At 43.5% G+C, this 14,869-nt stretch overlaps 1 protein-coding gene across 2 annotated transcripts; it reads right to left on the bottom strand.

Moving 5' to 3' along the window:
* Nucleotides 1-126: 126 nt before the first annotated feature.
* Nucleotides 127-14,504, bottom strand: zc3h12b (zinc finger CCCH-type containing 12B). Of its 2 annotated transcripts, none has more exons than XM_056410135.1 (6): nucleotides 14,452-14,504; nucleotides 9,783-10,564; nucleotides 9,497-9,636; nucleotides 9,023-9,257; nucleotides 8,603-8,709; nucleotides 127-8,488 (listed from the first exon to the last, which is right to left on the bottom strand). In XM_056410135.1, exons 2-6 carry the CDS (start codon nucleotides 10,394-10,396, stop codon nucleotides 7,068-7,070), a joined length of 2,517 nt encoding a protein of 838 aa, XP_056266110.1. In that variant the 5' UTR covers nucleotides 10,397-10,564; nucleotides 14,452-14,504; the 3' UTR covers nucleotides 127-7,067. The 2 variants fall into 2 exon arrangements, with proteins under 2 accessions (XP_056266110.1, XP_056266102.1); XM_056410127.1 differs by lacking the exon at nucleotides 14,452-14,504 and adding an exon at nucleotides 13,890-14,373.
* Nucleotides 14,505-14,869: the final 365 nt, after the last annotated feature.

Here is a 14,869-nt window from a genome sequence, read left to right as displayed (position 1 = left end):
CTGGAGGATAAGAGCTGGCGTATTCCTGAGGGAAATATTTTCCTAGATTTCATCACTGCAGACATCACTTAGTTATTTACATGCATAAAATGACACCAACACTCCGTCTCATTAAATACAATAAAACAGTTTGAACAGCATTTTGCTTTATTTGTGAAGAGAAACACATTTCGTCATTGACACTTACATTTTATTTGAGCCCACGGACCCAAATAGTCTATGTTTGTATATTTTGGTCTATAAAGGCAACGCTATCCAGTCAGAGTGGATTACAATACTGCAGATCATCACAACACACACACACACAAAAACGTGCTTATTTTACATTGCAGAACACTGGTCAACTCCAACAGGCGACCTCCTTCAGAAACGTGACCGCTGCCCTTCTCAATATCAGAAAACACAAAAGTATGCGATTTAAAATGTTTGCGTGACATTGACCCGAGTGTTCCACCGAGTGTACGTAGTCGTGTTCAAATACATCTACCTCCTCTCCTCTGCTAGCCAACAATTCAAAATTGTCGGCGATAAGGTTGCAGAAACTCCAAGACGTTAAGGGGTGTTTGAACAGGCGCGTAATGCGTCGTCTTCATCCAACAACCAATTTGGAACCGTAAGTCCTCCACGTTCACATCAAGTCACTGACAACATCAACCGTAACCGATCTTCCGCCGGGCCGCTAAAATTACAATCACAATTCAACACAGCTCTGAAATACAGAATGCATTGCCTGACCATCGTCGAATCACAAGAACAGCATGTTTGAGAAAAGCCACCCAAGAACAACTTCGGCATGTTTTATTAGGAAAAATATATTCAAAATATATCTAAATTCCCATTAAAATAGCGCAACGCTGACACGTAAAATCAGAGGAAATAGATGCACGTTAACCAGGGTGCACAGGTTACAACACAGAAATCATCCAAGTATTAGAACAACTGAAGTAACCGTTACATTTACAGATCGCATTCTCTATATTTGTACACACACGTGTGATTATGTACAGAGAGGACATGATGCTTACTGCTGTCCACAGGGTATCTGTGCACCGTTATGAAGCACACATACATGTCCCTGTAAATTAACTACTGTACCCAGTAAGAAGTAGTACATACCAACGGGCTACTCCCAGTGACACACAGTGTCACCAACATTATGCCATTTTTTATCTTCCCTTTATTTAAATAAAACTATTTATCATATACATTTCATATTTTGTTACATTCAAGGTATAGATACAATTTGCATCAACAAGCAAAAGTCAATTCTAGACATTTGTGGCTAAATTGTTTGCGGCACTTTCAAATGGGGGGGGGGGGGGGCAGCGTTCTTGGTCTTTCGTGTAACCTTTGACAAAGTATTTTTTCTGGTGATAGCGAGTTTATCTTTAGCCTGTTAGAAGTCTATTGTCCAGCGAATGCAGAATCTTTCTGGAAGTGGTGTCGGGAACAGGGACTAAACCGAGGAACCCTGAATAGAGAGACACGAAAGACATCGCGGCGCCATGCACGTCACATTTCTTCGTGAAAGTCTCACCTGTAGCTTTCAGCTACCGCCAGAACTATTTCAGCATGACGGGCACACACTGCCACTGGGCTTCGAGTGTGAACTTGCTCTCACACTGTCCACCAGAGCATTGTGTCGAATGACGGGAGGGCCAGCAATGTGGCACGGGTCAAACAGGAGCTGAAATTGATTTGACGATAGTTTCACGGGGTGTAAATGCCGTGTATACTGTAGCTATACAAAGATGACAGTCATAAACAGCTTGAGCTACTGTAGATGCGTGTGAACGTCACTCAATGATTTACTTTTTATACAGTCGAATCATTTTAAATCATTTTAGTAAATCCCGGAGTCACTCTGGACGTGTTGTGGTTTGAATTAAGCCGAGTCTGAACACGTCCAAGTACATGTGCTCTGCCAGTGTTAAAGAAGGATCTCACCATCACCAAGGAACATATTCCAATTACATATTAAAGTCAAATCCCTGGCGATGTTACTTTGGCCTCTCAATCAGCAGCCATGCGGATGTTTTTAGAGATATTCATTTTATCAGCGGTGGACTCCGACGAGAACACGTTCCGAATCGATTAAACTACCAAGGGGGAAAGGATGGCACGCAAACTTTTAGCCAAATGCCAGAAACAACCTTGACAGCAGCCTTGCAATCTGATTGTTTCACATGAAGAAACATTTAGGCAGTTTGTTTCACCTTCTCATGAACAGACAGCCGGCCTTAGGTGGCCTCGTCTTTTTTCCATGAAAAAACAAAGTCAGCAAAGCCCAAGAGTCATTTGGGCAAAACACATTCACATTTTTTCTTCTTCTTTACGTCTGTTCATATACCACGGTTGCACGTAGACATTATAAAGAAATATAGATTTTATTTTAAACACCAATGAGAAAAAGTCAGGCTCACAAAATCAGCCTTGTAAGAGTAATACCGCTCAGATAGAAAATACCCAGACATCCTTCTTTGTAATTATGATCATTTTCCCAATTCAAAAGGACATATGAGTCTGCGCCATATATTACAAATTGGAGGTAACTTTCGAGACTGCTTAAGCTCAACATCACTTCCTTTATTACCTTATTTATTAAGATAATAAAACACCAACAAAATAAGTTGCCACTGACAGATTTCTGTTATTTGATCCCAATGGAGTCAGAAGTGACATTAGGGGGCGGCTCCTCCATTTCACAGGCCTGACATACTTTACTGAAAATTTGAATGCAATCCGTCAGCTGAGGAGGACCACACCTGGATCTTGAAATTAAGTGGCCTTTTCCTTCAAATGAACTCAAAACATGAGCTCGCTGTTCGGGCTGGCTTTACACTTTACAACCTCTTTGCAACGTGTAGGCTGAAAGTTCAATGTGGCACTTTGTCCTGAGAGTGGGAATAAAGGCGATGGACCGTAAAGATCATGGGAGCCTGAATGTGCTTCGTATTAATTCCGATTTCTTGAGAAGTGATAGCTTTGACCTGAGGACCTGGGGGCCGTACCAAATGGCCTGGTTAGCATCCAACATTAGCGTACCAAGGCCCAAAGTCTTGGATAAAATGTAAAGGTCGAAACGAGATCACTCGCTCCACAACTGCCCGACAACCAGCATACCATTACAAATATGGGGGAAATCAAACACCCATTTTTTTTTTTTTTTGGCTGCTTCGACACCCTTATGAAAACCAACATGACTTCCCCTCGCTGTAGCTGTATCACGTAAAGCCATCCTCGTCGCCCAACTTTATAAATCTCACGGCGCGTAACACAGGATTACACAAAAAGTACAACGTTTTGCAAAGCCACCTCCACCTCTCAACTGCACATAACGCACTTTTAAAACGTACTACATGTTACATGTAGGATTTTCACAAAATATATCAACACTAGATCAGAGGAGACTCTTGCCAGTTACCACTGGATGTTGGCAGGGAGACTGAAAACTAGAACATTGAAAGCATCCTGAGAGCAATGTGCTGCAAGGCACCGCCAGACCCGGCCTCGCTCCTCGGGGGCCGGCTGCATGTCTTCGTCTGCAGCCTCCCATAAAAAGCCATACAATACATTTCATCTTCAACATGCTTTCTAAAATTCCCTTCATTTTTTTGTATACACTTATTAAAGCCTCATACTCTAGATATAACAACATGAGTCCAATATACAACTCAGTCCCGGTTCTGACTGTCCAGGCCAGATTCTTATCATGGTATCCGACAAAAGGGAACATCAGGTAAGTATTCCATCTTTTGCAGAATTGCGAGTGCGAACATAGAAACTGTGATGGTTCCATCGCTAATAGCAGATGTCCATGACATCACGGCCTGGTTAAACCAGTTCTCAATGTTTCACGACGTTTACATGCACTAAGGAACCAGGTAACTTACAGAAATCAGCGTTAAGGCATGACGCAGAGCAACTGGTTTAGAAACACTGCAATGGTTGGATTTCTATAAAACCAGTTCACACACAGTTTGTCAGAAAGCAGATTAATCCCATTCCTCCACCATATTTTATGTGTAACTAATATGTTATATAATACACTTGCTATGTAATAGGACACTATTGTTTTCAGCTTTTATTTGAGCATTTGGACTGACCGTAAACTAAGAACGGTGAGCAGGAAATCAAGAGGTGTGTTGAGCATGGGCTAGACTTTGGATGTATTTGGTCTAGATGCAACGATGCATGGTCTTAATTACCCAAATAGTCTTTAATCCTGCTAGATTACTGCCACAGGGATGATACCTTCCTTCTCCCGGGTCGTTGTCATGCACATTAGCACACGTAAAGAGAAAAGGTTCCAATCAGAATACTAGCAGGTTTAACCAAGTTTCTCTTCACGATTTAAACAGCTTCTCATTTCTTCTGCGTCAGGATTCGGGTGATTGAGAAAAGCTGGAAATCATCAGACTGCTCATGTGCATGTAAAAGTAGTCTGAGAGACGACATGAACCCACTCCTGAAAACACACTGCTCCTCTGACAACTTAAAGAAGTCCATTAGAGCTACGGTTTGAAACAAAGATACTTTGAATATTTTCACATTGAAAAGAATCGGCACAACAAATTGGACAAGTATATAAATAAGAACATCTTGGACGTAGCATCCAATAGAATCAGAAAGGTAAACTAAACAGTACACTATAGGAAATGATCCCAACACAGATGTTAGTTTATACTGTAATCCAATCGCTTCCAAGTTATGTAGAATACTGATTTTTTTTTGGCATTATTTAGCAGCTTATTAATGACTTTGAAATAATGGCTTTTGTGTGATTATATTTACAAATATATGTGCATGTGTATACAAGTCCAATCTCTTTTTTGGCTTGCTTTGTGCACTGTCAAATTCTACCAAAATAGTAGCTTTGTTAAGTGAGGCTGAGAAAATATATCTCTATAGACACTGAGATAGTGCTTTACATTTGAAAATAGGAGGCTTCAACGACAAATTGAATTCTCATTGAAACCGATTAGACGACGACTAAAGCGTGAGGTCATTCAGATATAAGGCCATTAAATGTCAGAGTTCATGCTGTGAGGCATGTCAATATCTCCCCCTTACTTATCTTTAAAATAAATGCACAAAAAAAGTCACACAAATGATGTACAGCAGAGGCAGACCTAAGCACGGATATTTATAGTTCCACTGCACCAGAACCCTTCAGAACACGTTCACAGGCCTGAACAAGACCTTCGTAGGAGCTACATTGTGTACAAATGTTGACATTATCTTTAGTCAAATTTAATAAGATGAGATTTTGCAGACTTATTACTTCCTGTCCGCTTGGTATAAACTCGCATAAGGATAAGGTTCAGAATGACACAAGCTAGCTATATTAGTTATTAGATTACGTTAGTTAGGTCGAAAATGTAATGGTCAACGAGCCGGTCACTATAATTAAGTACTCAGTATTACTTAAATCAATAAAAGACAGTATGGATTAAACGTATGAATAAACTAGGTAAAATATATAAAAACATTTGAAATTATTTTGAATCATTTAATAATAGTACTAAAATTCAACTCATGTTACTTCATTATTCTTATTGGATAAATAGTTACGGAGTTTTCCCCTTCATTATAGAAATAGGCTATTCAAAAGTCTGTCTTTAGTTCACAATGGCATTCCTCCCAGTGACGCATCATCATTACATCATAATCACACAGACTATTTAATGCAACCATTTCTGATGACAGTGTTCTCACGGCCTTCTCACCTCACCCCAACCCAGCAAGCTCAACAACTGCTACCAAATTCAACCCCTTAGCACCTGTTGTTGTTGTTGTTGTTGCACCTAGAGCAACAACAACAAAACTACTGGAAGTAAGTAAAGACAGTGCACAGACACAGATAGAACCCATCTACTTGGGTTGGCTTGTGAGCTGGCATACTTTCAAAAGATTACTTTTGTAAATACTGCAGCTGCCCAAAGTACGTATTTTTGGATGCAGAATGCACTCGATTGGGAGTACAGCTTCTTCCTAATATTGCACATTTAACTTTGACCCACTTGTTCATAAATCTGCTGTGCAGAGAATTGTGGGTCAGATTACACAGAGATGTGACCGGATACAGTCAGACATCCTGGTCTTTTCTGATATACTGCATTTGACAAACTATGTATTGGGACGTACTAAACATGTTTCCTGGCATATTAATAGTTTGGTAGTATGGGCACTGGAACACACAGTAAATCTGCTAGCAGTTGTTAAATATGCTAACTAGAGGCAGGGCAGGGGGCCTGTGATTGGCTGACAGGCGACATCACCACTGTCCTGAAAATGGACATTTTGAAATAATAAATTACAATATGAATTGTGATGTAATGAAAAGTAACAGGACATTGAGCACCATTTAAGAAAAATGCCTTTTTGATTTAAAAACACAATCTTGAAGGGAACTTAAAAAATAAAAAACTGAAATCTAATTTAATTATTTCTTCAATAAATTCAGATTGTTTCAGATATGCTTTTTACACAGAATATTCCTGTGGTTATTTCTTTCTTAATAACTTATCTTAACATAATACTGAACAGTCTGGAGCTCCATAGATCATTTTCATACCAAATGTTATCAATTAAATCAAAGAAACCGTTTCAGAAAGAATCTACTGGACATTTAACAGCCTGCGAAATGTTGGCAGAGTATTCTGTAATTTTTTTCTAAAATGAATGATGTTGGACAAAGGCTCAGTTAATCGTGGATAAGGTACAAAGCTGGTATGCAGCTCCTGCTCAGGTGGTATGAATGTGTTATGAAGCAGATTTCTAAGGTCTACTGCATCACACTTCATATAAAAACTTAGCTTTTAAATGTGAAACATCTTACAATGTGAGATAAACTTATCGGACAAACTATCTCTATGTTGATTACTGTCTTCTTAATGATGTCAAATCTTATTTCCTCACCCGAGACATTTAGAACAAACAAAAATAATTAAAAGAAATAAAAACTCCTGAGGGCAGATGTCGCACATGTAGCAACACGAGCTTTGCAATCAAAATCTGTATTCCTCTTACCACATCGCTTTTGAATGTTTAATAGGATGAACTGCTTAATGGCATGACCTCAGTTTGGTGACAATGATGGCGGCGAGTTGTTGTGGATCTGTCAAATGAGGGCTCTTCTCCATTACTGAGTGGACAACGTAAGCAGGAAAGATGTTACACAGGTTCCGATACGTTTGATACTGGTGGTCTGGGATGACGTACCGCTCTTGATGTTCAGCGGCCGATGGCATCTCCCATGGAGAGTTCCAGATTTGTTCCATTTTGTCTGGCATGCTGCGGACCATCACTCGCTCGCAACACGGCATCAGGTTGTTACTCAAAGGATATGAATGATACCCATAGGACTCATTACCACAAGGCAGCGGGTCCCAGCTTGCATGCTGCTCACGGCACAGTGGAGGGCGCCTCTGTCTCATCGGGTTGCTGTCGTAGAGCCGGGAATCGGATATGCTGTCCATGCGAGTCATCCCGAGAGACCGTGTGGGCTGCAAAGGTGGAAGGACATTCTGAGTGAGGGGATAGTCTCCAGGACAGCTGGACCTGGCTCCCACGGCAACATGCTGGATGTGAGGGGCCAGATGAGATCCAGGCTGCTTGCGGGGCCCCTGCTTGGGATCCTCAGGTCCATAACTCTGTACCCTACTCAGTGCGTCGTGACGAAACCCATGGGAGAAAGCTTGCATCCTCCCCGGCGCAGGAGGCTGATGCTGCCCCTTCATGCTCTCCTCTGCGCTGCTGTCCACGGAGCTGGGGTACATGTCCCCGTAAGAGGAGAAGGAGTCGCTGTTTGAATGGCTGAGGCAGGATTCAAGGCAGTGGCTGGGATTCCTCTGATACACACTATGCTCGTGCTCCATGCTACAGAAACTGTCGACATTATGCATGCTGCTCATGCTCATATTTGAAAAATCACTGTGCAGTGAATAATATCCATGGTCGCTCACCGAGTCATACTTTGGGAACTGTTCACCGTATGTCATCGAGGCGCCGTGACTATTGGTGACTAAAATAGGAGGGTACTGTACACTGGACATGTGCTCCAGGGAACTGTGTCCGAACGGCACGGAGCCTGGCACCGGGCTGCTGGCCGATCGTGTGTTCAAGGCCCCGGCTGCGTGACCCTTGGTGGGCTGCATGGTGGGCACACTGAGCGCAGACACAAGGGAAGGCACGGAATTCGTCTCAGCTTTCCTTGCGACGGACAGCGTCTCAAGAGGTTCACAGGCCACTGAGCGAATACTGGGGTCAGATTGACGTTTGGGGGCCACACGTTTGACCTCAGAGTTGCCGTCCCCCTTTACAGTTGCCGGACCAAGACCGCATTTGGCTAAAGCGCCCTCACTCATCGTCTTCACCGCGGACAATTTGGCAAACGCCCGTAGTTCATCGGCCACCGACCGCAGAGGCTGGTTGACGCGCTCTGGATGATAGTACTTGCACTTATGTCCATATGTGCACTTTTTCCCTTGTGTAAAAGAAAGAGTACATCAAGTCAACAAAAGCATACGCACTCGCATCCTAAAAACAAAACTGCAACATCATTGAAACCATGATTTGAAAAGACATTTGGAGAACTTACCATAGGGGCAAGGTTGTTTTTTGTGCTCTGGAACCATAGGACGCTTGCGGAGGAAATTTTCCAAACTTGGACCATGTCTTCCCAGGGGATCATCAGGTGGCATAAATCTATTCAAAATAAAAATTCAGAAAATGTCAGCTTTATTATTTCCAGCTTTAGGAGTTGCTGTCAATTTTCTAAAGAGCAACAGACATAATACAATCACTAAAAAGATGATGTCACACATAATAACTTTGAATAAATAATGTATACTACTAGCCTGCTTTGATGTACAAATACATGTTCTGTAGTGGATGACATATCTTATCATTTAATAAAGAACATATCCTCAATAGCCATGACTTCACTCATGGGTGAATGAGGCCTAGAGTGCATTTTTAAATACTTTGGAAGTTATAAGAATGAATCGTGGTTTCTTACTTGTCATTGACAAACGAGTACATGAGGAGACGCTCTTCTATGAACTTCTTCCACTCTGGTTTCTCATTTTGCAAGTCCCTGTAGTTGTCATTTGACACAATAATTCCATCAGAATCATAAGACAGCTTCACTATGAAGCGATCGTCATAGCACACCACTCTCCTGCCTTGAACCCTCCGAGATGGGGTGAAAACCAGGATCTTCTCTTTTTCCAGCTTACGTAATATTTCTTGATCTGAAGGAGAAGAGTCGAGTAAGCTCATCACAAATATCAAAAACAACCAACATTTATTTTGTAGGGCAATAATATGCATTCAGGTTCCCATTATGGTATTTTATCAATGAGCAAATGGTGGGGGAGAGGTCCAACGCCCACTTCAGTGACGAACCCCAAAAACTAATGACTGTACGTGTAGTTTGACTGTTATCTCGCCAACCATAACATCTAAGCTCCCCTTCAAACAGCTTTCCTACCTGTGATGAGGGCGTCGGGCCTCGACTGCTCCTTCCTCCAGGCTGGGACAAACACAGTGATGTCCTTGTGTCCTTTCTCCAAAAACCAGTCGACAGCCAGGTGGATACCGCGACAGGAGAACACCTCTTTGTTCCCGTGACTAGAAAATAAAACGGCGTGTGGAATAAGGGCCCCTTTGACCTCACAAGATGGACATTCATGAAAAGGCAAATGTTTCCGCAACAAAAGAAAGGTGAATTCTGCATGAAGCAAAGACCAAACCAATGTGCGTTTGTTGCGTCTTACCTCATTGCCACATTGGAGCCGTCGATGACGATGGGCCGGAGGCTGTCAGACATATCCACAGAGTCGTCTTCGACCGACACCTCTGGGCTGACCGTCTCTTTCGCACAGGCGGGGCGTGACGTTGCTGCTGCTGTGCTGCTGCCAGGTTGGATCTCGGGCTCGACTTTGTTTCCAAGCCGTACCAGCTCAGCAAGAACGTCGTTAATAAGCGCGGCAGCCCCCAGCTTGTTGAGCACCGTCTCCACCTGCTCCCCCGAGTAGCCCAACTTCAATGCAAATTCCATCTTGGTCTGGTACTCTCGGTCACTGGCGGGCTTGATCGCGGGCCCGGCGCCGGTGTCATCCTCGCGAAGCTCTTGAGCGGTGCTACCCTGAGAGAAACTGGGCCGGTCGAGGCACGGAGAGCGGCAGAGCTGTCGGTGGGGCTTTGCGACGGCCAACGGGTCCCTCTTCTTACACCTGTTCAGCCGGACCCTCTGGGGGTGTTGCTGCTCTTCTGGTTCGCTTTCAGAGCTGCTTCCATCCTCAGAATCGTCACTGGCGTGTTGGGCCTCGCTTGAGTCAATGTTCTCCTCGATGCATGGGCGGTTTTCCATTTTGAGCTTCTCCACCATCAACCATACTGTCGTGTCGTTCGTCGCGACACCTCAAATCTCCACCCCATGCTTCTTCACCTCCACCGCAACCAGGGAATCATGCTGAATGCAGGACTTCAGCGCCACAGGCTCTTTGTTCAGAGCCAAAGTAACACGTGTGGGCAGGAAAAATAGAACTATTAAATCCTGAAAGAGAGCAAGAACACAAACGGGAGTTTCAAATCAGTAAAATAGGTTACATTTTAAATGAACCATAAGGAATCATTTACCTACGTTCCCATAAATAGACGTCATTTGTTGACCCACCAAGAAGGACTATAATGTGTTTCTGTCTCTCTAAAAGTGTGCTTGGAAAAGCAGTTGAAAGATAGAAAAATACACTTGAATGAAACATTTGACTTTGTTAGCTTGTGAATTCAGTCATCTTTTTAAGCACTTGGAGAAGATCCACAGAGACAATTCAATGTGTGGATATATTTTCTCTCTCAGCACTTTCTTCAGAGTCAAACGGGTGTTTCCCCCCCAAAACAGAGCTGTTCCAAAATGGTTTTCAGTGCGAGTAAATCTTAAAACTGAGCTCTGTACAGAGCAAATGGAGCTTTTGCCTCAGCCAGTCCAACAGGAGCTCCTGAGCTGTGTGGTTAACATGTAATGTTTATAGGACAATGCTGAATCACACTTATAGCACAAAAAAGAGAGGCCAATGTGTAAATGAGAACAACTATGATTTGACGCTAATGTGGATGAAAGAAAAAAATGATTTTACACGAAAACAACGTTGACAAATATGGGAGTTGAGTCTTCAGCTGCCCACCCTCCTTGTGGGAGACCATTCATTTTTCCACCTGTGGGAAACACTGCGATCTGGGGCAACTGACACATTTAGTGAGACAAATGGAACATACAAGTCACCAGCAAAACCCCACAGCAGCACAGGAACAGGACTGATAGGAACAGGTACATATCATAATAATAATAATACATACACACGGTCTCCCTGTCTGACGGCTTGTGATTCACAAACAGCAGCTTTAATCTGTTGTTTGTTGGTGAAACTTGAGTTCAGTCTGTCAGAGTGCAACGCTGTATGTCACAGCAACAAACGCTCCGATTCTCACACATGTACAACCAATGAAGGACTAAAAGCTGTAACCAACTGCACATTCACACTATAGCAAAGCAACATGGACGTAAAGTCGTGTTCGTACTTTTTCCTCGATAAACAAAATACACGCATACAAAAAAAGAAAAATGTCCTCGATCGCCTCTCGCTTGTATGCATAGATACCGTCGACGGCGAGGTCCGCACCCGACTCGTTCTGGCCGACTTAAACGAAGAAAAACAAATCTCTTCCGGCACAGAACATGTTAATGTGCTGCAGTGCGAGCCGCGCCGATATGTGCACAAACGTCCGACTGCTCTCGCGGGCGACATTTGAGCCAGACACACGTGGAGCGAGTGCATGAGTTCACATAACCCGAGACAAAGTGTGGGCTGCACAGTGTCCTCCTGCGCCTCCAATCGAGCTGAATTCCTGAAGGAACAAAGCCGCTTCCTGGCGAAGCCAAGCGGGACTCGGGGTGCAGCGTAAACATGTGCAACGTGTGGATATCGGTCGGCAAATAATCTGGACGACGAGTGCATTGCTGAACAGAAGACCGAGACCGCACTTTCCTGCGGCCGCGCAGAGAGACGAATACAGCCGGCTTTGAGCTTCAAGAGGCGCAGCCCGTGATGTGGGTTGCTTAGCAACACAGCCTTGTCATCGGCTAACTCCTTTTTACCAGTCACGACTAACACAAACACAGCTTATCGTCTCTCTTCAGGCAGTCGGGAAATGCAGAACACCGACAGCTCCACGACACGTACACGAAAACTCTCAGCACATTTTGTGATCAAAAACAAAACAATGACATGAGTTAAAAATGACGATGTCACCGGCAACATCTTCATCTGGTGAGACACGAGACTGATGTTCATGGAAGACCCTGAAGATGGATGGATGTTATGAGGGTCGATCTACAGCTCAAAACTCATACCCTTTATCTCCCAGCGTCAACTGTGAACGCGCTCTCTTAGGTTTGAACATTTAAAACAACTAAAGGGAAAATGTGTGCACTTTTTTGGAAATCACACATCCCGATGCCATTTAAGACATTTTACACAATCTGTCCTTTCCCATCCACCTCCAGATTCACAGGCACAGACTCAGCAAGGCCTCTCGACCATCTCTGCACACGCACAGGCTCGTGTGGTTCCGTTTCATAGCAACCGGTCCCCGAAGCCATCGTCTGCATTGCTGATGCTGACCCGACATGGCATCTAGTATAAAGCAGGGGTATACTGCACCATGGTCAGTGTTGGTTGAGCCACTTGGCTGGTTAGACATCTTGAAATTGCAGCCAGCACTGTGAAAAACACAAATTTAAAAAAGATCCCACAATCATACGAGACGGACGAATGACAGAAAGGCATGCAGACGTTACTGTGGACTCTGCATTATATCATTCTGACAAACACTTCAGAAGACCTTTCACCTCAAAACTGAGATTATATTCAACAGTGACGACTGCAACATGTAATCGGTGTGTTCTGAAGAAGAAGAAAAAATGCACGTGGAGAATATCCATGTCGAGAAATAACTTACAAACGTAAATAAGAATGTACATTTGTGGTCATGAATATGCTTCAACATATCCAAGGGGAAGTTGTTGTAAGCTGTCATGCAGGGCATGGAACCAAGAAAAACAAATATGAACTTATTGAAATTGATCAGATGATGCCACTATGCTCCTATCTCACTTAACCCGTATTAGATTAGTGATATATTCCAGATTTTAATTACAAATTTAGCCATATGTCATTTCTGGGCACATGAATGATTACTCCTCACGTTTTAGGCCAAAGCAGGATCACTGCCTTGCACCACAAATACATAATATAAAGTTACACGTATTCTCTATACTGTTATTGTCTTAATCATTAATTACTACGTGAATGAGGACAACAAATGACCTTAAGATGGATCTGGGGTAACTTTCTTTATATTATTAAAGTGTATTTGACAGAAACATTGCAAGAACTTCTAACAAACGATGTCATGCACTATTGCTGGGAGCTTTTAAGTTGTTCCTCTCATCACTTTGAGAGGAAATTATCCATTCAGCAAGGAGGATATTACAAGTAGTCATAAATAAAGTGATGGGATTAAGATGAATTATCATGTTCAGACAGTTTCTCCTTGACTTACTGTCGCACCAAACGAACAACCAAATCCGAAAGCCTGCATTGATCCAGAGGACCGTGATTATAACGTCACATGAAAAGCTCTGAACTGTGAAATGAACCTCCACTGGACTGTGTTCGTGCATTCATCAGCAAACTAGCTGGTTGACACGTCAATAGAAAGACAAAACACCCAAGCGCTTGATACCCCCAACAGCATCACGAGTAGAGACGGGTGAAAAGGAAGGTTAAACGAGATGACAGTCACAGAGAGCTCATACTTACGATGCACTTTTTCCGAACCGCGCCGTAATGATACCGCTGCACACGACGTCACCGTTGTGGTCGAAATGGACGAGAAAGCGTCTGGTTTGACATCCTAAGGCCTCGAGTTACACTTAGCACGCGCTAGCGCGCTAGTTTACCGTTACTTGGCCAGTGGGAGTCAACATTTTAGCTTCTTTCACTGACCGGCCTACTTCGTTTCTCTGTGTCGGTCAACAGCTCGAGAGCGGTTACGGCAGCGGTCGTCGGTACCAGGCTTGTTCGGCAACCCGGCCTCTCTTTAGTTCACGGTCGCAAAACGCTCGGCCGTTAGCTGCCGTTACCGCGACAGTAATTACAGCCAGCCGCTCCACTTAACCGTCAGGTTGCTAACGTTACTTAGCTTTTCAGCTCGTGAGCGTACGCTGACATCTTACACCAGAATACTAATGTAACTTGAGATAAAGTTGAAATACAGGTAAATATTTCCAGCGTGGGCGACGCACGGTCGTGATTTGCCACGGTCGTGATCTGCCAGTATTCCCCCGCTATTCTCGGTGACTTCAGGCGGCGCTCGTCTCACCTTGTCGCTGTCATCCTCCTCGCCTGTAACAGCTCTGTTTTGCTGCCATTGGCGCTGTCGCAGTTCAGTCCGGGTTGCCAGATAGCGCGAGGGAAACAAGTAATCTAGACGGCGAAAATACACCACGGGTCAGAACCGCAGCCGAGCAAGGGCAGATTGGTCATAATTACAATTTACTAGGGTGGGGGGATTACATGGGAAAACCATTATTAATTCAAATCTGAATGTAGATTGTGAAATCTGGTCTTGAATGTTTAGTTTTAACTCACAGTAGCTATACATGTACTGTATGCGACTTGCAGCAAACGTCAGCTTAAATCAAATGTAGAAACTTTATCTGGTAGCCACGCATCAAAGCAAGTTATGTATCTGACGAATATGAAAGACAGGTACCAGTGATGTCTACATTGTGTTCAAG

This window comes from Pseudoliparis swirei, chromosome 3 (assembly GCF_029220125.1).
Source record: "Pseudoliparis swirei isolate HS2019 ecotype Mariana Trench chromosome 3, NWPU_hadal_v1, whole genome shotgun sequence".
In the NCBI taxonomy this organism is placed as follows: domain Eukaryota; kingdom Metazoa; phylum Chordata; class Actinopteri; order Perciformes; family Liparidae; genus Pseudoliparis; species Pseudoliparis swirei.
Note: the sequence above shows the minus strand (reverse complement) of the source record. Positions and strands in the feature narration are given on the sequence as shown.